The 23,212-nt window shown below is 53.3% G+C and overlaps 1 protein-coding gene across 2 annotated transcripts; it reads left to right on the top strand.

The window, feature by feature from the left end:
• Positions 1 to 2,711: 2,711 nt before the first annotated feature.
• Positions 2,712 to 21,415, top strand: LOC128769507 (corticotropin-releasing factor receptor 2). Of its 2 annotated transcripts, XM_053883281.1 has the most exons (12): positions 2,712 to 2,880; positions 2,940 to 3,059; positions 14,616 to 14,701; positions 14,966 to 15,072; positions 15,594 to 15,711; positions 15,778 to 15,931; positions 18,268 to 18,328; positions 18,399 to 18,471; positions 18,537 to 18,622; positions 19,128 to 19,263; positions 19,397 to 19,438; positions 20,578 to 21,414. In XM_053883281.1, exons 1-12 carry the CDS (start codon positions 2,760 to 2,762, stop codon positions 20,716 to 20,718), a joined length of 1,245 nt encoding a protein of 414 aa, XP_053739256.1. In that variant the 5' UTR covers positions 2,712 to 2,759; the 3' UTR covers positions 20,719 to 21,414. The 2 variants fall into 2 exon arrangements, with proteins under 2 accessions (XP_053739256.1, XP_053739257.1); XM_053883282.1 differs by lacking the exons at positions 2,712 to 2,880; positions 2,940 to 3,059; positions 14,966 to 15,072 and having other exon boundaries at positions 14,672 to 14,701; positions 20,578 to 21,415.
• The last annotated feature ends 1,797 nt before the right edge of the window (positions 21,416 to 23,212 follow it).

Here is a 23,212-nt window from a genome sequence, read left to right as displayed (position 1 = left end):
GAACCCGCTCCACGGTCTGCAGGGGAGTGAAAGCAGCTGAGCGAGTGAGATGGAGGAGTGATGCTGTAAATGGGAGCCACACTGACGTCGGGAGGACAGGAAATCACTCGCAGGTCTGCCGGGGCTTTTGTGCACTCAAATGATGTCTGCTCTCAGAGAGCGGCTGCTGCTTCCATTCTCCCCATCGTCCGATGGGACACTCTGGACAGGAGGCCGCTGAGGAGACGCTGGGTGAGACATGTGCGTGAGAAACACAAGGTGAGTCACAGCTGCATGTTCAGCAACTCAGCTCTTCAGAGAGCAGATCACCTCTGCCTTTGACACATGTGACCTTGTGACACCATAACGTGTGAAACAGTCACCTTGTCCTCACCGCCAGCTCTTCACAGCATGGAGCACGGAGGAAACTGCTGCAAACAAGCAGGACCACAGCGGCGAGGGAGTCACATGACTGCAGCAGAATGACTGCGATAGCGGCCTCTTATCTGCAGACGCTTGGAAATGGAAGCGGCTAATCCGCCGCCGTCCCACACAGACGGCAGCAGCGGCCGCTGCAGTGGATCAGCACGTGCAGCCTGTCGCGCTGGGGTCTGAGCCCACGACTGCAGCGATAAGGAGCGTCAGCGCTCCTCAGCTCAGCCTGACACCATTGATCCCCAGATGGGAAATGACTGGCGCCTGCTGACTGTCGGCCGGAGATGAGTCTTGTTTAATTCATCCGCTTGGATGATATTTTACAGTTCATCTGGGGTCATGTGATGCGCATGTGAACACGTGTTTGGACGTTCCATCTGTGTTTGGTCGAGGAGATTAACATTTGAATCTCAATTAATCGCACAGTTAACTGGCGATTAACGGCAGATAAATCCCACGTCTCGTGTCTGTTCTCATCTAAAGGACCATGTTGTCAACACGTCTGCCACCAGAGGGCGTTCAGCTGGCTCTGACATGACCTCAGCCTGGACCCCGGAGTGAATGTTGTGGTCAGCATGAGAGCTGCTGCCTGGCCTCACAGATTCACCAATCGACGTGTTACACCTGAAAGTGAGGTTGTTATGAGCCAGGCAGGGAGATGGTATCTGTGCTTGGCCCCACTATATTGCTGGGCTGTTTGCTGAAGGCGCCACGTGACCCGACTCTGGCGCTGGGTCCCGCCTCTATCTTAATGAAATCAGGCCACGACGAAGGAAGTGGCTGCCTCTCAGTCTCAGCCTGCTCCTGCCCCACTCCCAGCGTCACTCTCCTGCCAGAGTGTCTCTGCTACTGGGGCCCCTCACGGGGCCACTTCCCTGTGAGATCTGAGACTCAGGGAACAGACTCCTCAGTCAAGAGTCGAAGCCCGGAACAGCCGAGAGCTCCGACCCTATCGCTAGAGTCACGGGTCTGACCCAGGCTTCAGTTCCTCAGCGGGTCCTTGAGGACTTCAACACGACCTGAAGCCCGTGACTGTCTCAGCGAGGGCAGGTGGAACTTGAAACTTCCCCCAAATCCATGATGCTGCGGAGGTGTGAACAGAAGATTCTCCTGTGAGTCTCACAGAGTTCAGATCATCTGGTCCTGAAGGCCATGATCATGGAGGAGCTGGTGATTGAGGCTCCTCTGGAGTCGGCCCTCTGGGTGAGCTGCCGTGAAGGTCTGAAAGCTCACCTCCAAAACCACTTCTTAATGGAGCATTAACATGTCAATCACAGCTCAGGGAAAGTGCTGAGCTCCACAGCTGCCGGGGGCCAGCGGGCCCCTCTGCTCCTGCCGTGAGAGCTGCTCCACCTGGGAGAGAAACACCGCGCTGCTCGGCTGACACACCGTCTCCACCAAGGTGGACCTCCATCGATCGCTGCACGGGAGCTTGGTGTGTGGGATCAGAGTGTGTCTTGGAAATGTCACCACCGTGGATGACCTTTGCCCCTGCATAAACACCACAACAATTTCATCTGCTGAGGTCAAGAGTCGCGAGAAGCTGAAAAAGGCTGGATACTAAGGTATGTAGGTGAGAACCTGGAGTCACGGAGCGCGAGATGTTTTCATCTGAGTGAAAACATGAACTCCACCGTCTGCTGCTGGAGCCTGTCCCAGCTAGTCCAGGCTGAAGGTGAGGGACACCCCTGGGGAGTCCATCTTCAGAGGACCACTGTCCTGAGAAGTGTGCAGGAACTTCAGTCCAGGACCCTGACACAGAGAGCTTCACTGAAGTCCTCTCTTGCTCAGCTCTCCTGTCGCTGCTGTGAGAGAGCTGGACCACGGTGGGCACCGGGCAGGTTCAGAGCCTGAGATCAGCTCCTCTGCATCTCTGGCTTCATCTCTGGCGGACTGAAGCTGTGATATCAACCCTGGTCACGAGGCTGTGATCCCTGAGAGAGAAGTGGCTTCCATCCTTCCACTCGGAACTGTATGGAGTGGCACTCGGGCGTCGCCCCTCGGCGGTCGGTCGAGTCCTGCTCACGCGTGTTGCTGTAGATCCAGTCTGCCAGTGATCCTGCGGGACCTGGACCCAGGCGGAGGTTGGCGCTCTCCGAGTGCTTTTACAGTTCCAACTCCACAGTTGCTGGACCGTCGGAGTCCGTCTCCGTGTCAGTCCTGCGGACAGGTGAGCCACTGGCGGGACTGACGTCATGAGCTCGGACGGCGCCGCCTGTGATTGGTCTCTCCTGCTGGAGCGGCGTCCCTCCTCCTCTTCCTCCTCCTCCTCCTCCTCTTCCTCCTCCTCCGTCATGATCGCGGCCGAACTTGGAGCCTGGAGATCGCGGCAGCCCGGGCGGACCATGGACGCGTCTATCTATCACATCGTCTTCGGGGAGCCGGAGGAGCTCAACTGCACTTTGGTGGACGCGTTTCAGGACACTTTCTGGGAGAACGCCACTCTGTCTCTGCTGAGCGCAGACGGTAAGCGACGACTCGTGCGCTTGCGGAGCGGATTTGAGCGACTCTGTTTCTCCACCAAGGGCTTTATTGCAACGCCACCATGGACGAGATCGGAACCTGCTGGCCGAGGAGCGCCACCGGGAGGATGGTGGAGCGCGCCTGCCCCGAGTACATCAACGGAGTCAAGTACAACAGCACCAGTAAGAGCCGCGCTCCTGCGCTCTCGGTGCGCGCGTACACCCGGGCGTGAGCCGAGCGGGTCAGGAGCGAAAGACCGAGGAGCATCATTTTCTCACCAAAATATCACAAAGGAATCGATTCTATAATTCTAAAATATTCTATATTTTCTGTGTCAATATCTCGACTAAAACCTAACGTTAATACTGATTTTATTTCGGTGTATTTTGAGGCACTCATTTTTACAGACAGAAATACAGTTAAAACGAGCAGTCCAATCAATATGATCACTAAAAGCTTTGGGGGAAGAAAAACACAAACATACACAATATTTCCAGGGACTTTAAAACAACTACAATTAGAATTTGGACTAAACGATGCAAAGAAAGAATAAAAAGTTCCATGACGTTTTTGGCATGTTTTGCTCTCACCTCACAAGGGCCGGATAAATCCAAACAAAGGGCCACGTGTGGCCCCCGGGTGCTACTTTGCCCAGGTCTGGTCATGATGGACAGTTGAACAGAGGGCTGCACTCGTCTTAGCGGACTCACAGTTGACAGCACCTGTCTCTCATTTGAGTCAAGACATACTTTAGGTGCAATAATACGTGTGCACTGTGTTCAAATGGGCTTTTCCTCTGTACATTTGCTTCTACAATGTTATCTTGATCATCAACGATGGTTTGGCCTGATTTAATGGCAACCTGACAAGAGCCAGACTCAGCAGGGCCTCACTGCACAGACCAGTCAGTTGTCCATCGAATCCTGATCCAGAGCGAGGACCGGTGTTCAGTCATGACTCCCATCACTCAGGAGCAAAACCACCAGAGTCGAATCAGACGGCCGACTGTGGCCTCAGTTGCTGGCTGAAGCTGTAGAGGTGACATCAGGAACCAAACCAGCCTGCAGGAGGTTTGATGGACGCTGGTGCCTTGAGAAGGGAAGGGACAGAATCCAAGCTCAGGAGTTTAGATGGCGTCTTCTCCTGAAGGTGGTGGCTCATGGAAGCTACATGACTCATCACGCTCGGATGGTTTGACAGAAAACTGCAGGTCAAGAAGGTCAAGAAGGTCCAGGGTCCAACGGCGAGGGCCTTCTGCTTCTTCAGCTGCTGTGGGTGCAGCCTCCTCTCCTCCGCTTCAACCATCGCGTTTGTGCTCAGGCATCATCGTTGCTCTGTTGTCTAAAGCTCTGGAGTGAGCTGTTCACGTGCGTGTGTGTGTGTGTGAGGCACCACACACAGCAGGTGCTCTCCCCTCCTGCCTGTGCTCTTCTGCTCGTGTTGTCGCTGGAACTGTGGCTCACAGATGGGATCGATTTGAACGTCCCTCGTCCCTTGGAATCATGCTGCGGAACTTGGCTTCTTTATTCACGACTAACAGTTGATGACTGTGGGAGAGGATGAAGGTGGGACAGTGCAGGGGAGGAGGAGGTTCTGGGTGGTTCTGATGGTGAGGAGTGACGGGAGGAACCTCAGGAGTGTGTCTCACCAGTTTGCAGAGGAAGGAGGGGTCAGAGCCAGCGACCTCAGATAAGGATGATGATGGTAGAGAAGGCCACCTCTGATGGCTCAGGAGCCGGCTCACGTCACAGGAACCCGGGGAACATCGAAGGCTGTGAAGGGCGGACTGGTGCTGGGCTGGGTGAGCTCCTGGCATTTGCTCTGACGGCACCATGCTGGACCGGGCCTCACCTGGGGTTAGTGGGGTGTGACCCTGTCAGAGTGTGAGAGACAGAGAGGGAAGCGCAGCGCAGACGATGCTGTGCAACAGATAAAGACACAGCCTTGGATAAACATCTGCTGGCTGCCTCTGTCAGACCAGCCTGGCAGCTGCTCTGGCCAGCTGGGGCCCCCGGGCCTCCAGTTTGACCCCCGTGCTGCAGAGAGTCGTGTTCGTCTCTGGAGCGCTCACACTGGTGCTGAAGCTCAGAGTTTGTTCAGGCGTCATGGTGATTGTGTTCGGAACCAAATGGAAACATTGTGACAGGAAAACAAACAAAAAAAGAGTCAAAGATGATGAGGAGAAATCCAAAACATCATCATTAGAAAAGTCTGATATCATCTTGACAACGTTGAAGGCTGCGCTGTAGATGCACTGACACACGACGGAGGCCAGAGAGGTGTGTTGCCAGGTTGGCCCAGAATCCTCCAGCTGAGTGTCAGGCCCCAGAGAGACACTCTCTGAGTGTCAGGCCCCAGAGAGACACTCTCTGAGTGTCAGGCCCCGGTGAGGCCTTCTTCAGGCTCCCACACGTCAGCGGTGAGTGACTCCTTTATTCCAGAGCCCAGCTGCGATCCTGAGTGTGAGTCCCAAAGTGCTGCTCACGAGGCGTCAGACGGGCGGCGAGCGGCTGAGCCGAGGCTCCGCCTCAGATGAAGCCACGCCTGGAAGGTGTTTCTGACTCTGTCACAGCTGTGACCCAGGACGGACCTCAGCAGAGACGCCTGTCATGTGCCGGACTGAGATTGAGACTGGGGTTAATGAACATCTGGATTGTGACTGGACATGAACCAGGCCGCTGCTGGCAGCAGAAGATAAACAGCACCTTTGTGGTGTCAACAAAGCCATTTCCCCTCTGAATCACGGGATTGGGAATCAATGGGCTTGTGTCCAGGTTCATGACATCACTGTTTCCCAAGAGTGAGCTGAAACCTCTGACAGCTCCAGGTCTGAGACCTTCATGAGGGAAGGTCACCTCGTCCCACCTCTCATCAGGAGCGCTGAGTCGGGGCCGCAGGTGGGCGTGGTCTCTTGTTGACGTGCGTTGACTCGAGATCCTGAGGGTCCAGGATTCCTTTTGTCTGTCCGGGCCCACAGAGTCGATGCTCTCCAGGCTCCTTTGCAGGAGGTCCTCTGCCTCAACCGTAATCTCAAAGACACCAGAGACCAAACAGAGCGAGCTCCTCCTCCTCCACTAATCTCACCCACCCACTCTCAGACTGTGTCGGACACCTTGGCTCCGTCTGTGGTTGAGTCTGATTTGGTGTTGTCTGGGAGGAATGCGGAGTGCGGTAGGAAACCCACACGGCCACAAACATTCCCACACGCTGCCTCTCTGGAGATGTTCTGGTCCAGAGCCTCGTCCTGCATCGGCTGACTCAGAGGTTGCTGGTGAGGAACTGCAGGGCTGTCCAGGGTGTCCCCGGCCCTCCTCACCATGGACGAGTGTGGTGCGTGCCTCTCCACTTGGAGCAGCTAAAGGTCAGCGTGGGCTCCAGACGTGCAGCCAGTCTGGAAGGCCTGGAACAGAGTGAGTCAGAGGGGTGTGAAATGTGCCTCCCAGTGAGTCACACGCTGGCGACACCAGTGGGGGCTCCAGCAGAGTAAGGAGGCCCCAGACATGACGGCCCGAGCGCCGGGACTCGCTGCTCGTCCCGCTGGCCACCTCCTGGTGAGACTCCTGTTGAGTCTCAGTCAACAAGACTCCCCGAACCCAGCCACAGGCTCGTGCGACTGTGTGGTCCCAACACTCCACTTCCACCGACACACACAGCGAGAAATCCCTTCAAGCAGAGATAAATATTGATGTGGTGCACGAGCAGCTTAAGAGCTTTATACATGTTTAAATCTCCCATGTCTGTTTCTGTTCTGTCTCTGTCCACGCCTGTGTCTCCCTGCTGGCTGGTGTTAGCCATTAGTGTCTGCCACAGCATGGCGCTGCTGAAACGTTCAAGGCCCCGCCCACCCGCAGCTCCACGTTGTCTTGTTCGATCGCATTCCGAAACCTGTGAGCTGTTTCCTGCGTCCACACGGATACGCTGATACGGTCCCAGCCGTCCCTCCTCGCTCAGACAACACAACGTCAGTGGCGCCTTTTCCATGATGTGGCTCGTGTTTGTTGGACGTCCTTCAATGTGCAGCGACGTTCTTCGCTCAGATCAACAAACCGTGTCCTGGTCATGTGATGATCCAGCTGGTTCTGGCAGGGCTGATCCAATAGCTCTCCGATTTCTAAACGTATCCAGTGAAAACACCGGCGCCGTGTGGACGGCAGCCCTACCCGACTCGGATACAACCGGATTGGTCACGGTGTGGACGGGTCTAAATGGTTACCAAAGACTGTGGGTCTGATTCACTGAAGCTGTGGACTGAAACCAGTGAGGAGGTCCTGTGTGTGTGTGCACCTGCTAGATCCTCACGTCTGCCGACCATCTGGCTGGAGCCCACGAGCTTGAGACTCGGTTTGAGGGTGAAAATGTCAAAGTAAGTGGGTGATTCTAACGGGGTTCCAGTTGGGTTCAAAGTCCTGCTTCAGGTGAGCCATGTGTTGAGAGGGAGAGGCTGGGATAAGCCATGAGAGGTCCTCACAAGGACGGAGAGACGTGTGTAATGGTGCACTCATGGCTGCAGGGATTGCAGTGAGCGGACTCTTCTTGCCTTCAGCCGGAGCAGAGAAGACAGAAGCTACAGTCTTGCTGTGTGGCTCAGGTCAGCGGAGATAGCGGAGATGCTAGCTGAGGCAGGTCGATCAGAGCAGACCGTGGCGTAAACACAACCGTTGGTCGCTGCAGGTCACTGACCCGTATGGAGGCATGTGGCATGGTTGAGGTGACTTCACCTGCTGTGGCCTGTGGGCGTGGCTGTGCGGCGTGAGCTCCGGCGGATGGAGGCCCCTCTGTGAAGCCCAGCTGGGGCCCACATCAATAAAGAAGAAGTGGCTCTGAAGGGCTTTTTCAGTGAGAGACTTGTGTGTGTGGTGAGGAGACGCAGCAGCTGGAACAGTGGGAGGAGGAAGGCAGACACTCTCCTTCACGCAGCGCTCCAGTGAGACAATACCCTCCTAATCACTGCTCTCTTCTCGCTGGCTGCGATCCTCTCCCGCTCATTACTCTCGTTTCAGGGGGCTGAAAATACAAGCTCAGTCAGTCGTGCGCGCGTCTCTCAAAAGAGACGGCCTGCTCATGTGTGTGTCACCTGCTGTTCCCTCAGGATTCTCAGGTTCTGTGTTAGATGGAGTCACTTCCTGTTGTCTCTCATCTGCGCTTCCTCGTCCTGTGGTCCTCGCCTCTAAAGTTTTCTGATCTTGTCTGAGCTCAGTGGTCATTTTTAAATCTTTTCCTCAGCGTGGAAATCAGGAAAATACACGGAGAAGTCCTTCTTCCTAACTTGGTGCTCAGACTCCCGCCTGCTCCGCCCCTGTCCTCTGCCAAATGTGCAATACTTGGGTAGTATTTTCTGGTGTATTCCTGGCCACATGACTCACAGGAGCGCCGGCGCCACCTTGATCCGTCAGGTGACCTGGCGACACGGACTCATCTGACATTTCAAATCTGTGAGGCCGTTTTCAGGCTAGGAGCGTTGACATTTGGTGAGAGACGGAGGCGAGCAAACCGGAGCCGTGCGCTGGGTCCGATGCTCCACATGGACCTTCACAGCAGACTGCAGCGGGAGCTGGAACAGCTGCCAGTGAGAGCCGGACCCTGCAGGACGGAGGAGTGTTGTTATGGCTCTGGCTGAGGAGAGGCGTGAGCTGCGGCGCCGCTGGAGGAGGGTCAGTGAAAGAGCCAGTTTTGATGCATCAGGTCCGGTCATCTTCAACAGAGAGGCTGTTACGCTGAGGCCGCGGCGCCTCTCTTTCACGTACAGCTGACCAGGGCTTCTCTCTGGAAGCAGGTTCACGTCGTCTCTTGGTGCATCACAACGCTGCAGAGCGGGTTACGTTATCTGGTCGCCTCACTGGCTCACCGCACTGAGCGCCCCCTCTGGGTGCTGCCTGTCCTCAATACAGAAACCCAACATGAAAACAGCGATGTATCGTATGTGTGGAAGATCTGCCAGGTGTCGATCCTCAGTAGATGATCAGGGTTCTGCATTTGAGAAGAAGCGAACACTTGTGAACCGTCTGGTGAAGTGTTTTCTCAGGACAGGCTCGGTGGTATTACAGTGTAGCAGCACTTCATGTTCTGCATCTGAGGCTTGACGCTGATGTTCTCCGTCTGTTCCTCAGACCCGTGTCACGCTCTTGTTTGGGTGGTCCTACTCACTGACTATTATCATCACACATGGACGGATGTGTCAGCGCTGTGAGCAAAACAATGCCAGCTGACATTAGCTTCCCGCGGTGAGTCACCCTCTCCCTGGCACCGCAGTCTCCGCGCTGGAGTCGTCATGGCGTCGCTGTATCGTGGACCGCCCTCCCAAACTGAGCCGGAGCTCCGTGGAAGAGAGGTTCCTCTTGTTGACTCCCGCTCTGGATAAGTGAGCCGTGTTAGCTGCTGAGTGAGGGCCTCGCTTGTCTCCATCACCGTCGATGAGCGGGGTCACGTGCAGCGGCGGCGACGGCGGCGGCTCAGGTGCGCTGCTGAGCAGAAGCCATCACTCCGTGGATTCCTGCCTTGAAAGTCAACTGTGCCGCGACTCACCGAGTCTCCGCGGCTCCCAAAATACGCAGCTCTGGTTCCGACCCAACACTCAGCGACCATGAAACTTTGATGAGCCTAAATGTGAAACTGAATTATTCAAACAATGAGGCAGAGCAGCTGATTTCAGAGGATGTGCTGACTCATCAAAAGGTTCCAGCACCGCTGCCCCTCTGGCGTCTTGCTCCACCGTCACGGTCCGTCAGGAGAGACGACCCAGACGCTGCTCCGTGTTGAGGCCGCAGCAGAGGACGCTCCACACGCCGCGGCGCCACTCTCCGGTCAGGTCTGAGAGTCACAGCTGAGCGAGTCGCCACTCCATCACAGTAAATCACCAGCTTCACTGAAGGGTCCCGTCGGCTGATGAACCAGGCTGAGATGCCATGTCCTCTCATGTTCCCCTCTCATCCTGAGGTGTGATGGTGTGGCTGATGCCTGTGACCATGGTTCCTCACACCTTCACATCTACATGATGTACTGTGTGCGGTGTTGAATCACAGCTATATTCCCCCCCCCCCCGTGTCTCATCACTTCTCAGGAAACAACAGGATGAATATGTTCTCCTGGATCATCGGCAATGATAGTCGTCCCAGTAGGCCGATATTTTGTGGAGGAGTTCTCCAGAGACAGCCTCTTGTGTTGACTTTCCTTCCATCTGTTGCTGCTCAGCTGGACCTGGATGATCCGCCGCTGACCTCATGATAGAGCAGGACGGAGAACCTGGTCATACGGGAGCCGCCTGTGCAGGTTGCTTCAGCAGGCCTCGGGACGATGGTTCCAGAGCATCAGAATGAATGTCTGATGAAGTTGTCCATCTGGGGGCTGCGTGTGAGGCGGCCGCGCCGCAGCACTCAGACTAATGTGTGGTGTTGCCGGAGGTGGGGACGTGAGCGGGAGCCCCAGTGTTGTGGCGCAGAAACGTTTGCTGTCGACGATCCATTTTCTTCCTCCGCGCCACAGAATAGCTGCAGGAAACGACCACACGGTCGTGGATGTTTCCGCACTCAGGAATAGTGTTTTCAAGGCCCGGCGCTTGAAAGCAATAAACCCACATCAGTGGTGTTCGCGCTGTATTTTTAGAGCTATGACGCAAGTGGCTGCCTCCAACACCTGAAACTGGCTGCTGGAGCACGAGCAAGACAGACACGTTGACTGAACACACTCTGCCTCCGGTGCTCTGAGGTGTTGCACTGGCAGCACCACGTCCTGTTACTGTCACTGGTATGAGCCTTTATTTCAAACTCATGCCTGCTATTGGACAGTGTCACCGGAGCTGCTATGCTCGCATGCTGTTTGATTTACAGCATTCATTTTATATTATTCTTGCTTTTCATTAATGCCATTTCTATTATTAAGATGTTTTTTTCATGATGTCATTTGTATTTTTTACACATTAAATAACGCATAAATATAATAATAATAACAGCAGCATTAGATATTGTTAGTGTTATTGAATATAAGTCTGATAAAAGCATGTTTCACATATTCCATGAGTGGTAATGTGTATTTTCCCATCACTGCTCTGGACTCAGTTTACTTTGATATAAAGTCAACAGGTGGTCCTGTGTATAAGTGTTGACGTGGTGATGTGCTGCCCCTACTGGACGGGAGGGCCAGTGTTCAGCTGCAGTGTGAAACAAGTGTTACACCAGGAAGTGATTTTTAAATAAGTATTTTATTCTCTCATTGTCGGTGCTGGTTCAGGCCCACAGTACTGACAGTACGGAGATGAGGAGCCTTGGTTCTGTTGCAGCTGTCAGTTGTTAACTATTGATGTTGGAGTCATGTTGTCTGTCTGCATGTTTAAGTCACAACACAGATGTAACAACTGCTCTAAAGTGGATCTCCAGCGACCTGTGTGACCTGCGCGTTAGATGAAGGGCTCGACTCGGATTGGACTTGATCCAACTCGACCTGGCAGCTGAACCACTTGTCAACCCTTGCTCTGTCCTTGTCACTTCCATTTGGCTGCACACTTGTCTCCGCCGGTGAGGAGGAGCATCTCCTCTGCTCCGACTCTCCTGGCAGAGGCTCTGCCTGATGGCGTCACCAGAAACTCTGCTGGAGTCACTTCCTCATTCCTCGTTGAGTCTGACTCATCCCGCCTGGGGTCGGGCGAGTCACAGCCCCAAAGTTGCACATGTTCATTAAACTGATGCAGGAGACACCATCCATCCACTCATCCATCCATCCCTAACATCCATCCATCCATCTCTCCATTCATCCATCCATCCCTAACATCCATCCATCCCTAACATCCATCCATCCCTAACATCCATCCATCCATCCATCCCTAACATCCATCCATCCATCTCTCCATTCATCCATCCATCCCTAACATCCATCCATCCCTAACATCCATCCATCCATCTCTCCATTCATCCATCCATCCCTAACATCCATCCATCCCTAACATCCATCTCTCCATTCATCCATCCATCTCTCCATTCATCCATCCATCCCTAACATCCATTCATCCATCCATCCCTAACATCCATCCATCCATCTCTCCATTCATCCATCCATCCCTAACATCCATCCATCCCTAACATCCATCTCTCCATTCATCCATCATCTCTCCATTCATCCATCCATCCCTAACATCCATCCATCCATCCACCTGACCCCACACAAGGAGAGGAACGTAGCTCGACTGGTAGATGAGAGCCTTGCCTTTTGGCTCAGCTCTTTCTTCCCAGGACAGATGAACACAGCATCCTCATCACTGGAGACTCTGACCCCCCTCCTTCTCTCACTCTGGATCAAAGCAGGACAACTGGGCTCCACTCCTCAGGTTCTGAAGCTGAAGGCGTCCTCCTGAGGGCCCTGGTGGCCCTGCGCTGGTCGGTGGGCAGCGATCAGGGAAAAGGTGCTGCTGACAGCGAGCAGCTGAACGGAGCTCCGTCGGAGGACGAGGTGACAATGAGAGAATTAACTGGAGTCGTTCCCGCGGCGCACATGGGAATGAGGAGTGATCTGAGAGGCAGCGTGAGGAGGCGCAGCCGTCACCACGTTTGTGCTTCTGAGGCAGCAACTGTCCGTCAGCTGAAAAACCCACATCCTGGCAGCCAGGAGACTAAACCCTCGAGACAGATGACAAGTGGGAGCTGTAAAGACACGAGCTGCCCACTCGAGCTTTAAGTGAAAAATCATGTACTGTGATTTTCCGCTGCCTCAGTTGCCTGTTCGACCGAGACGGTCGCAGAGATCCAGCTCCGAGGACGAGTCAACGACCGGAGGATAACGTCTTTAGAGACAGGGGTTTCTGTGCGTCGTGGACTGATGTGGGACCAGCGGGTCCGTCCGTCCGTCCACCTGTCGATCGGTCTGTTAAAAACGAAACCATTTGAGCAGCTGACGTGAGAAACTGTCGGAGGCGTGGCCTAACGTCGGACCTGCTGAGGGCAGCTGAATAAGGCGGCGAGCTCCAAGGTGGACTGAAGCTGGACACGATCTCTGCACTGGCAGGAAGAAGTGCCCATATTAGGGCGTCTTCCTGGCACTTCAAACATGCAAAACCAAATGATACTCTGAGCCTTGATGTGCAAATTAGGATTAAGCGCGGTGTGCTGTTGCAGATGGTGAGCCGCATTCAGTTCTCGGGATTATTTCTGCTCCTGCGGAGGAACGCAGAGGCACATCCTGCTCCAGTTGTGCTGCTGCGGCGCCCGCGCTCCTGTCACAGACGTCAGTGATGGTGAGGCGGAGGGTCTGCAGCAGGCCTCAAACGAGTCCATGTCAAGACCATCTGGAAGAGGAAGGGAGACAGTCCACATCTGGATATTGGGAGGTGTCGGGGAGAAGAGCAGTGAAACCGAAGTTTCCCACGGCTGATTTAAATCAGGTCGAGGGGGCAGCAGACTCCAGGCATGTTTGTCCTGGGTCTGACCCTGGGCCTCCCCCCTCACTCGGGAGTCATGCCACCTCATTGCCACAGAACATTCCAGAGAAACTGTGTGGGCAGCACTGACCTTGACCTTGACCTTGACGTGTTCAATCCTCAAAACCAAGGGTTAAGGAAGACTTTGTTTCTGAGAAACGGGACACTTCTTAACGCAGGTGCTTCCTGAGCCTGTTGGGGGCAGCGTTACACCAAAGTGGTGTTCAGTCTGTCAATTCAGAAGAAGAAGAAGGAGGTTTAGTGTCATGTTCCTGCTTTTATTTTGTCCCTTGAGTTATGTTTGGTTTCTCCCGCCTCCCTTCCTGGTTGTGTGGCACACGGCTGGAGCCAATTATCCCCTGATTACTTTATTACAAAAACACCAGGACTCCAGCACCGTGTGCCAGATCGTTTCTTCCAGTTCCTTGGACTCTCCCATTGTTTCCCTTTCCCGGTGATTGCTCCTCTAGTTCCTGAGATTTGGACTCCTCTTGTTTCCCGTGGTAACTCCTGGTTCTCTTGGCTCTCCTTGTTTGGTCTCTTGTTCTGTGAGCTAGCATGTTTTGGATTATTCTTTGTTAAACCCTGGTGCCTGAGTTTAGTGTTTTGTTTCTCCCAGTTTCCATGCGTTTCCGGTTCTCTTTTGTAGTTTATTCTTGGTTCATTTGTACATTCAGCTTTTGCTTAGTTTCTCCTGGTTCGGTCACGCTTTTCTGTTGTGTTTTTGTTGTTTGTTTAATTATTAGATATTTTTAACTCGCTCCTGCCTCACTGTAACCTTCATCACTTGCACTTGGGTCCCGCTCCACGTCCTGAACACGTGGCTTTCGCTCCACGTTCCGCGACCCGTGACATTTAGGAGTTACAGGACCCCAGGATCAGTGACGTCCGTCTGGTCTTTTGTCTTTTATACCTCCGTTAACAAAGGATATACTGACCTTGGTTTCTGTGTCACTTTTGACGGTTCGTATTCCTGGATACTATTACTACTACTATTGAACTCCCTCAGTGTCGGGACCATCTTTCCCCATGGTGAGAATTTTTGAGGATTAAGGTGGAGGCTTGAGGAGGGAGCCTTGGCGCCGCGTCGACGGGTCCTGATGTCACTGGTTGGTAATGTGACAAGGCAGCTTGTGATTGGTTGTAAGGAGAAGACGGTGAAGGAAGGAGGGACTGACGGTTGTAAAGGAACCGCAGGAGCTTTGGAGAAGAGCATGTCCTGCAGCTTAGAGACTGTTTCAGTCAGTGCACCCCCACACATGGGCAGCAGTGTGACGGGGTCCTCGCGGTGCCCCAGAGTCGCCTTGACTGACGTGCTGCTTCTCCCTCTCCCGTGCAGGAAGCGCCTACAGAGAATGCATGGAGAACGGCACATGGGCGCTGAAGAGCAATTACTCCAACTGCCAGCCCATTCTGGAGGAGAAGGTTGGTGTCGTGTCCCGTGACGTGTGGACGCTCGTCGCATCAGTGCCACGCCAGCGTGCCATCAGTTAAACGCTCCAGTCGGACGGCTGAGCAAACAGGAGGCCGAGTCTCCGTCGCCACAGCCAGCGGCCATGTGCACTCGGGGGGTGGGGGCCCTCGTGTAATGGGCGGCCTGATTCCCTCCTGTGTATTTTGGGACGCTGTGCTACTTTGCCTGCTAATTGGCTGCGTGCGTCCTCATCACCGTCTGCTGTGTCCCCACAGAGGAAGTACCCGGCGCACTACAAGGTCGCGCTCATCATCAACTACCTGGGCCACTGCGTCTCTGTGGGCGCTCTGGTCGTGGCGTTCGTCCTCTTCCTGTGCTTGAGGCGAGTGCAGGAACCTGGGGATAATGGAGGCCATTAACTCGCTCATGTCAGACGAAGAAAGTGCCTGCAGCCGTGAAGTCATGAGCCCGGCGTCTGCGCTCGCTCCAGCACATAAATACATGCCATGCAAATGATCATCGCAATTATTTTCATTCCTATCATCATCACACAACAGTTTGTTATTCAACTTTCAAACTTTATTGAAGAATGAACTAGAACAAAACTGTGTCAAATATAAGTCATAAAGTCACAGTTCTATTTAACCTTCATCCTGTAGGTTTCTCTCTAGTTCTGATGTTGTACATGCATAAAAAACAATAACACTTTCATGACGTTTATGACATCTTCATAATCGCAGGAAGAAATATAATCCTGACAAAAATTCGATGAACTGACCAGCCACTTCATCCTTTCACGCTCAGTCTGGTGCTCGACTCTCCAAATCACTGTATCATCAGCAGACATCATGGTCCGCTGGCGTGTGAGTCTGCGCCCGCGGCTGACCTTCTCTCCGTGTGCAGGAGCATCCGCTGCCTCCGGAACATCATCCACTGGAACTTGATAACCACCTTCATCCTGAGGAACGTCATGTGGTTCCTGCTGCAGCTGATCGATCACAACATCCACGAGAGCAACGAGGTAACCCGGGTCCAGCGGCCGCCCCGGGACCCCTCAACCCACCACCTCTCTCTTCTCGTCCCGCAGCCCTGGTGCCGGCTGATAACCACCGTCTACAACTATTTCGTGGTCACCAATTTCTTCTGGATGTTCGTGGAGGGCTGCTACCTTCACACCGCCATCGTCATGACCTACTCCACCGACAAGCTGAGGAAGTGGCTCTTCCTCTTCATCGGCTGGTGTGAGTCTCTGCTGATCCACAGTGTTGCCTCGCTGCCAATGTGGCACTCACCAGTGTGTGGGGGCGAGCAAAGTAGAATAAAATAAACAAAGTAAAAAGTCTCAGACAAGGTGCAAATTGATATTTGACATGCATGTATTTATGTATAAAATCGTATTCTTATTATTGTATCATTTTTATTGTTTAATCATGATTATTTTAACACTTCAAATCAAAAAGTAAAAATGCTCCCAGCTCTCCAGGGTTGCAGGGAGCGCAGGTGAAGTCCATGAAACCATTGAAGTGCAGCGCAGCAGATGCTCGTCTGTGATGAAACCGACTCATGAAAACGGTTGAATTCAGCTGTGAATTTCGGGCCGATCGTCGTCACGTCTCCTGCTGGTGCGTGAAACCTTCCAGGCAGCATTCCAGCCGCCATTGGACTCAAACTCATGGATGCAATGAGCCAATGTGGGCTCCACGCCTGACATTCCCACTCTTGTTCCCCATCACGCTGCGTGGCGCAGAACTTGGCGCTGGGCCCTGGATGCTGTCTCCAGCTGAGGCACTTTCAGACGCCACGGCGAGGCTGACGCTGCTTCAGTTGCCTGACTTGCAGGAAGAGCAGGAGCGCGGCTAATCGGCCTCATGAATTATCCACGCTAACTTAAACTGCTGTGGAAGCACATTGTGAGCCGAGCCGAGCAGACGCGGTGTCAGAGCGTGTTCTCCGGAGGCTTCGTGGTTCTCACGCATGGCTCTGGGGCCTGACCCAGGACAGCTCAGCTCGGCCAGTTTCAGGGCACACAGTGGTGCATCACAGCCCACCTCTGACCTTTTGACTCCGGCTGTAAACAGATGACTTGACACAGCGAGGAGCTGTGACGGTCACATGACACCTCTGCTGGTGACTCAGCAGAACCATGCATGGCCTCTGAGTGTCATCATCTCCTCCAGAGGAGATATTTTTAGGTTTGAACCTCAGATGCTCAGAGCTGCTGCCGCGGCTCTTGTGCTCTGTTCTGTCACAGAACGACACACTACAGACGCTTGATCATCGTGTTCTCCGACACGCTCTGCTCGTACACTGGAGAGTCTCATTTTACTGCTGAGTAACACTGTTGACGCTTGCCTGACATGACTCAGCAATTCACAAGTGTTAATGAACATCAGTGGAGTTGAACTCAACACCTCCTCTATTGTTAGTTCATATAACACCTGGGCAAGTGTTGAACATGGCACTGTTGAAACAACACTGGCTGTAACTGACATGAGCGCCGAACTGTAATAACACTGAATATGCTTACAGGTTTGCCTTAGCCCTGCTCTGTTCCCACTTTTAAAATGCATCAAAACAGTCCGACTGCTGGAGAACTGGCCTGGATAATGGGCGTAATAGCTGGACTCAGCTAGCATGTAGCCAGTGGCTGGACGAAGCTAGCATGTAGCCAGACTCTGGACTAAGCTAGCATGTAGCCAGTGGCTGGACTCAGATAGCATGTAGCCAGTAGCTGGGCTAATCTAGCATGTAGCCAGTAGCTGCACTAAGCTAGCATGTAGCCAGTAGCTGGGCTAAGCTAGCATGTGGCCAGTAGCTGGGCTAATCTAGCATGTAGCCAGAGTCTGGACTAAGCTAGCATGTAGCCAGAGTCTGGACTAAGCTAGCATGTAGCCAGTAGCTGGACTATGAGCGGCCTGATGTGCGGCTGCGCAGCTTCAGTAAACCAACTCAGAGACTCATCACAGTCTCATGACGTCTACTAACCTTCTGTTCAATGGAGAAGTGGTGTGTGGAACCTGATGCAGTGTGTGTTCCTGGGCCTGAGCCCATGTCTGCGGTGGTCACATGACTCACCTGATATCAGCTAGGGTTTGGACCTGGCCACCACCATGACCTGCAGATGTGTCTTCACCTTCCTTCACTCAGGTGGTCGCAGTTTTCATAGACGTGATGTGCTGCTTTAAGGAGACAACGTCACCTCCACGTTAGCAACCGTTAGCATGGTGCTAGCCTCATCAGCACTTGTAACACGCGTTAATGCTGTGAAATGAGCATCACACTTTGTTTTGGAGCTGAGAGTGAGAGTGAGAGTGAGAGTGAGCGGAGTGAACGCAGTCTGCAGCTCATAAACACACTCTACTAATGCAATGTTCAATCCTCAGCCAGACTCCATTTGTCACACCAGTGTCACATGGACTCAGGTTCGGTCCCCGGAGCCTCGGTGCCTGATGCCAGCGAGAGGCTCCTTCAGCAATGAACAACTGTGGAATGATTTTCTGGCTCCAGCAGCTGCTCACGTATTCAGCAGTGTAATCCTGCTCTCCGCCCTGTGACCCTCCCACCCCCCTCCCCGCAGGTATCCCCCTCCCCATCATCGTGGCCTGGAGCATCGGGAAGCTGTTTTACGAAAATGAGCAGTGGGTACAAACACGGCATCCGCGTGGCTGCGGCTGGCTGCGGCGCTATTGATCGCTGGTGTTTGTGCAGATGCTGGTTCGGCAAAGAGCCGGGGAAGTACGTGGACTACATCTACCAGGGGCCCGTCATCCTGGTGCTGCTGGTGAGCGCCTGCTTCTGCTCAGTCATGAGGAGACGCTGGACCTCCTGTGTCGTGTCTCTCTTCAGATCAACTTCGTCTTCCTCTTCAACATCGTGAGAATTCTGATGACCAAGCTGCGAGCCTCCACCACGTCCGAGACCATACAGTACAGGTGAGCGGCTCCCAGCTCAGCGCCTTCATTCTCACGAGCACACAGAAGTTTTTCTTCTGGTGTTTGGAGTTCACATCACAGTACATCTGATGACTGTACTTCCTGCGCTTGTCACCTCTGCTTTGGAACGTTTGTTTCTTATTGTTAGTTTTATACAGTCCATTTTTATATTTTTATGTTTTTGCTGACTTTAAAGTCTATGAGATTCATGAGAATGGGCAGATGAACTGTAGTGTATGAGCAGAACCCTGAGCCTCAGAGGGCAGTACTGCACGCTCTTGTAGAACCAGGGTTACGTGCACAACTGATTCCAGCAACCATCACTGAGGAACGTGATTTCACAGCTTCGGGCTGCAGCACCACAGTGAGGTCCATCCCGTCACCCTCGTGTTCCTCATCTCGTCCGCACCCGATTGAAGCTGCGAGCTTCAGTGGTGGTGTAGAGCGGCGCGTGGGTGTTGTTCCACCAGATGACGCTGCTGATGCTCCGTGGCTGTGTTTGCAGGAAGGCTGTGAAGGCCACGCTGGTCCTCCTGCCTCTGCTGGGCATCACCTACATGCTCTTCTTCGTCAACCCCGGCGAGGACGACATCTCCCAGATCGTCTTCATTTACTTCAACTCCTTTCTGCAGTCGTTTCAGGTGAGGGTGAAGCACAGGTGAGCTGCTCCGACCCACCGCTCTCTGCTGGAGCTTCAGTATCGAAGCTCCTTCTTCAGTAGAGCAAGAGGCACACGCAGCAGCAGCTGCATCACCTGCATGTCTTCTCTCGCAGGGCTTCTTCGTTTCAGTCTTCTACTGCTTCCTCAACGGGGAGGTGAGTCACCGCCGCCTCGCCGCGACAAATAATGTGGCGGGATTTAATTACTCCTCCATGTAAACTGGCCTCCACATTCCTCTTCTCAGTTCCCTCCCGTGCGGGTCGCTCCTCTCGACCATGGCAGTTGCATGGGACGCCATGGAAAAGCAATTATAGAGGAACTGCAGGAAATTCATCTGTCAGAAAGTGGTTAGGCTGCTGAGGCGAGCGGCGAAGCTCTCGCTGTTTCTCTTCGCTCTGTGAAGAAGATTACGGCTCCACGGGAGCAACATTTACCCCAAAATAGAATGGGTCTTTTTTGTTGGCTGGAAACGGTGCAGTTCCTTTGATAGTCAGAGGCGTGCGAGTGGATCCCGCGAGGGGCTGAAGCGTGAAAGCGCCGCGAACGGCATGCTGAGCGAGGAGTGGGTTTATTCTCGCGCCTGCTACAGGAAATGACATCACAAGCCGAACATGGAGGCGAATGCAGCTTCCCCGTCAAATGAGACAGAAGCTGAGAGCGAGCTGAGCTCACGAGTCTTCCTGGGTCACCGTGTGGTTGGAGGCCGCTCTGGACTGTGTTCCGGACCCGGTCCGTGTCAGCGGCAGCACAGGACGCCGGTCGACACTTGACACAGTCCAAATTCCCAGGGAAATGTGACTGGATGCGTCAGCCACTGTTCTGCGGCGACTTCTCTGTGCTATTGTTATTGTTTCATTTCACATGACGGGACTAAAGTACGGCGTCATCAGCCTTTGAGACTGTCTGAAAGTTGCTGACCATCCGGCGGATACGACGTGTAACTGCACGTCATGCAGCCTCAGATCACTGTGCCGCATCGTTCGCTTGCCGCTCAGTCAGTGCCACTCAGGAGATTCAACTCCACCACAGCCGCAGCGCTGCGCCGCAATGAATAGAACTCAAACACTCAGTCCCTTTTCCACCGCACCAACTTTGGTGTGACTCAACTGCGAGACGTGCCGTTATTCTAGCTCTAAAAACGCCAGCCCCAACTGCGACGCGGGTCTGACCTAGCATGCAAGCTACTGACTTTTTTGTGTTGACCAGTCATGTCAGTCATCGAGAGCTCCACAAGAGCTGGGCCCCGGGGCCTCCGGTTTGCCGGGTGTTTTCTGATGTGCTGTGTGGCCCTCAGGTGCGGTCAGCTGTGAGGAAGCGCTGGCACCGCTGGCAGGACAACCACGCCCTGCGGGTGCGAGTGGCGCGGGCCATGTCCATCCCCACGTCGCCCACCAGGGTCAGCTTCCACAGCATCAAACAGACCACGGCCGTCTGACCTTGACCTTTCACCTCAGACTCAAGGGCAAAAGAAAACACTTCAGTTCGGTCCTTTAGCAAGATGCTAACTCTCAATGCTACGTAGCGACTGCTAAAGGACGCCATTGTGTTTGCTGACGTCAGTGTCTCCTTTTATTTAACTATACTATGTCTATTTATACATTATTTACCATAAAAGTGGTGCCGTTTAATGTGAATTATGACTGGACTTCAAGTGGGTGCTTTGTTGTACAGAGACAAATCTATATTTTTAAAGGCTGTTGTTAACTCTGCATTTGATATTACCATGTATTTATGATCTTTTTTACTTGAAGAGCCGTGTCTGCATGCAACATTTCGGAGGTGATCCATCGTGGCGTCGCACACATCTGTGTCAGTTCGTTGACCAAAGAACGATTTCCTGCCGTGTCGCTAGCGGCTCGTGCTAAAAAGAAATTCCATCAGAGCTAATAACGGAACACATTTGTTGAACCACCAACACTGCCTTAGAAACCAACGCGTCCTCTGGTGTGGAAGATCCGCCGCTCCTGTGCTCCACCGTCTTTTGTACTCGTGAATATGACTTTCAAATAAACAAGATGGTGTTTTACCATCTCTCGGTGGCTTTATCTGCGCTGCTCTCTGAAGAACCGTCAGTCATGTGGGTGCTCTAGTCTTCGATGAGTCTCCAGGTTAAACCTCTGTGGGCCACGGGAAAGAACCTGGAGGGCCAGATTTGGCCCTGAGGCCTTGGGTTTGACATGTAAATTTGATCGGGATTGTTAAAGGTTTTAAAGGCACCTTTTATCACAGTCATTGAGAAAGCTGCCGTCTGTCAGAGGAGCTCTGCTCCACAGCTCTCACCGAGGCTGAAGCACAAGTGTGTTGACTCAGCTTCAGTCAGCTTCCCTCCCAGGTCTCAGAGCCTTCAGCAGGGAAGCTTGTGGCAGAGATGGGCCGCCTTGTTGCGTAACGTAGGACTGAGCTGGAGTGAAGTAGAGCACCCCCAACACTACACAGCAACAATGAGGTTCCCTCCCATGACTGGCTCTGAAGCCGGGACCCGGCTGAGCTTGGCTCCTGCTCACCTGTCGCGGGCTGAAATTGACCGCCGCCTCGGGGCAGTCGCTCAGTCTTGTTGCTACCTGGCTCCTCCGTCGCTCCAGCGTCCTGCTCCCCGGGTTCGGACCCGACCGGGCTCTGGTGCCGACCTCCTGGTGCTCTTGGCTCCTGCAGGAGTGTAAATGATGCACTGTGACCTGGCGCCACACCCTGTGTAGCTGGGATCAGCTCCGGCTTCTGGCTGCAACAATCTGGTAGTAATGAGTTATTCACTTTTGTCTCATCTATACAAAAAAATTAGAAGTGTGGTCATTTTTTAACTGACCCACGCACATTTTTTAATGGCCCCAAATTAAAAAAAAACTCAAATGATACAGTGATATATGACTGTATTCTTTTGATTTTTGTTTTGTTTTGGTGTAAAATGTTTCAAATCTTTACGGTGGTATTTTTATAAATATTCTTATTTTTTAAATTCAGTCTCTTTTCCATTCATATTTCGCTCATTTCTGAGCCCGGGCTACGTTTGAATCATCGACCTTTTGTGTGGTGTTTTCCCAGCCTGGAGTGGTCAGCTGACTTGGGGGTGTTGTCCTGCGCCTGGGCACCAACAGCAGTGTCATGAGCCTGCTGCTGGAGCTGGAGAGAGCTGCTCCAGCAGCCGCTCGGGGCGGCTCTCACGCCGACGGGTTCACCGTCAGTGGACGTGCTAACACCCCACATGAGATCAGTTTCCTGGAGGAGCTTTGTCAAGTCTGACTCTAACAGCTTCACACGGATGATCAGGCTGGAGGCGCTGGTGAGTCACCGTTGAGGAACATCAGCAGGGCGGGGAGGTCTGAGGATCTGAGGGAAGGAGGCGGCAGCTGAGAAGGTTCCGGATCTCGTCCTGCCCTGAGGAACGCCTCAAGCTTCCTTCTGAATTTCTCCAACAAAGCCCCAAACTTCGGTGTCGTCCACACTCCAGCTATGGAGAGACTCGGCCTTGTATATGACGTGGCACGCTTGTCGCCATGGCAACATCCTCACCGTCCTCTAAAGGGCAGAAGAGCTGATGTCTGTCAGATACTTTGACTTCCATGACGCTGCTTTAGCAACAGTTTTTGCTAGCGACGCTGCCCTGGCCTAGCTTAGTGTAGTTAGCGCACAACGCCAATCACAGCTCCGTGTCTACGCCCTCGCTAACTGACACCTTGTTGCTGATTCATCAGGTATTTAATACACCAATATTATACTTAGCATCATGCTAATTAGCTTGGCGATGATGGCATTGGCCATACGACTGACGCACGTGATTCATTTAGCGCAATAAATCAGAGTTTTGAGTTGATTGTATTTTCAAAATGGCTGCGCTCCATTGTAGCTAGCTTAGCAGTGTTTTGAAAGTGTCTTGAAATAGCGCAGCGCGCACCTCTGAAAAGGTCGAGTCCCACGGCAGTGTGTCTTGGCGG

The sequence above is a fragment of the Synchiropus splendidus genome, chromosome 13 (assembly GCF_027744825.2).
Source record: "Synchiropus splendidus isolate RoL2022-P1 chromosome 13, RoL_Sspl_1.0, whole genome shotgun sequence".
Classification (NCBI taxonomy): Eukaryota; Metazoa; Chordata; class Actinopteri; order Syngnathiformes; family Callionymidae; genus Synchiropus; species Synchiropus splendidus.
This window is presented reverse-complemented; position numbering and strand designations above follow the sequence as displayed.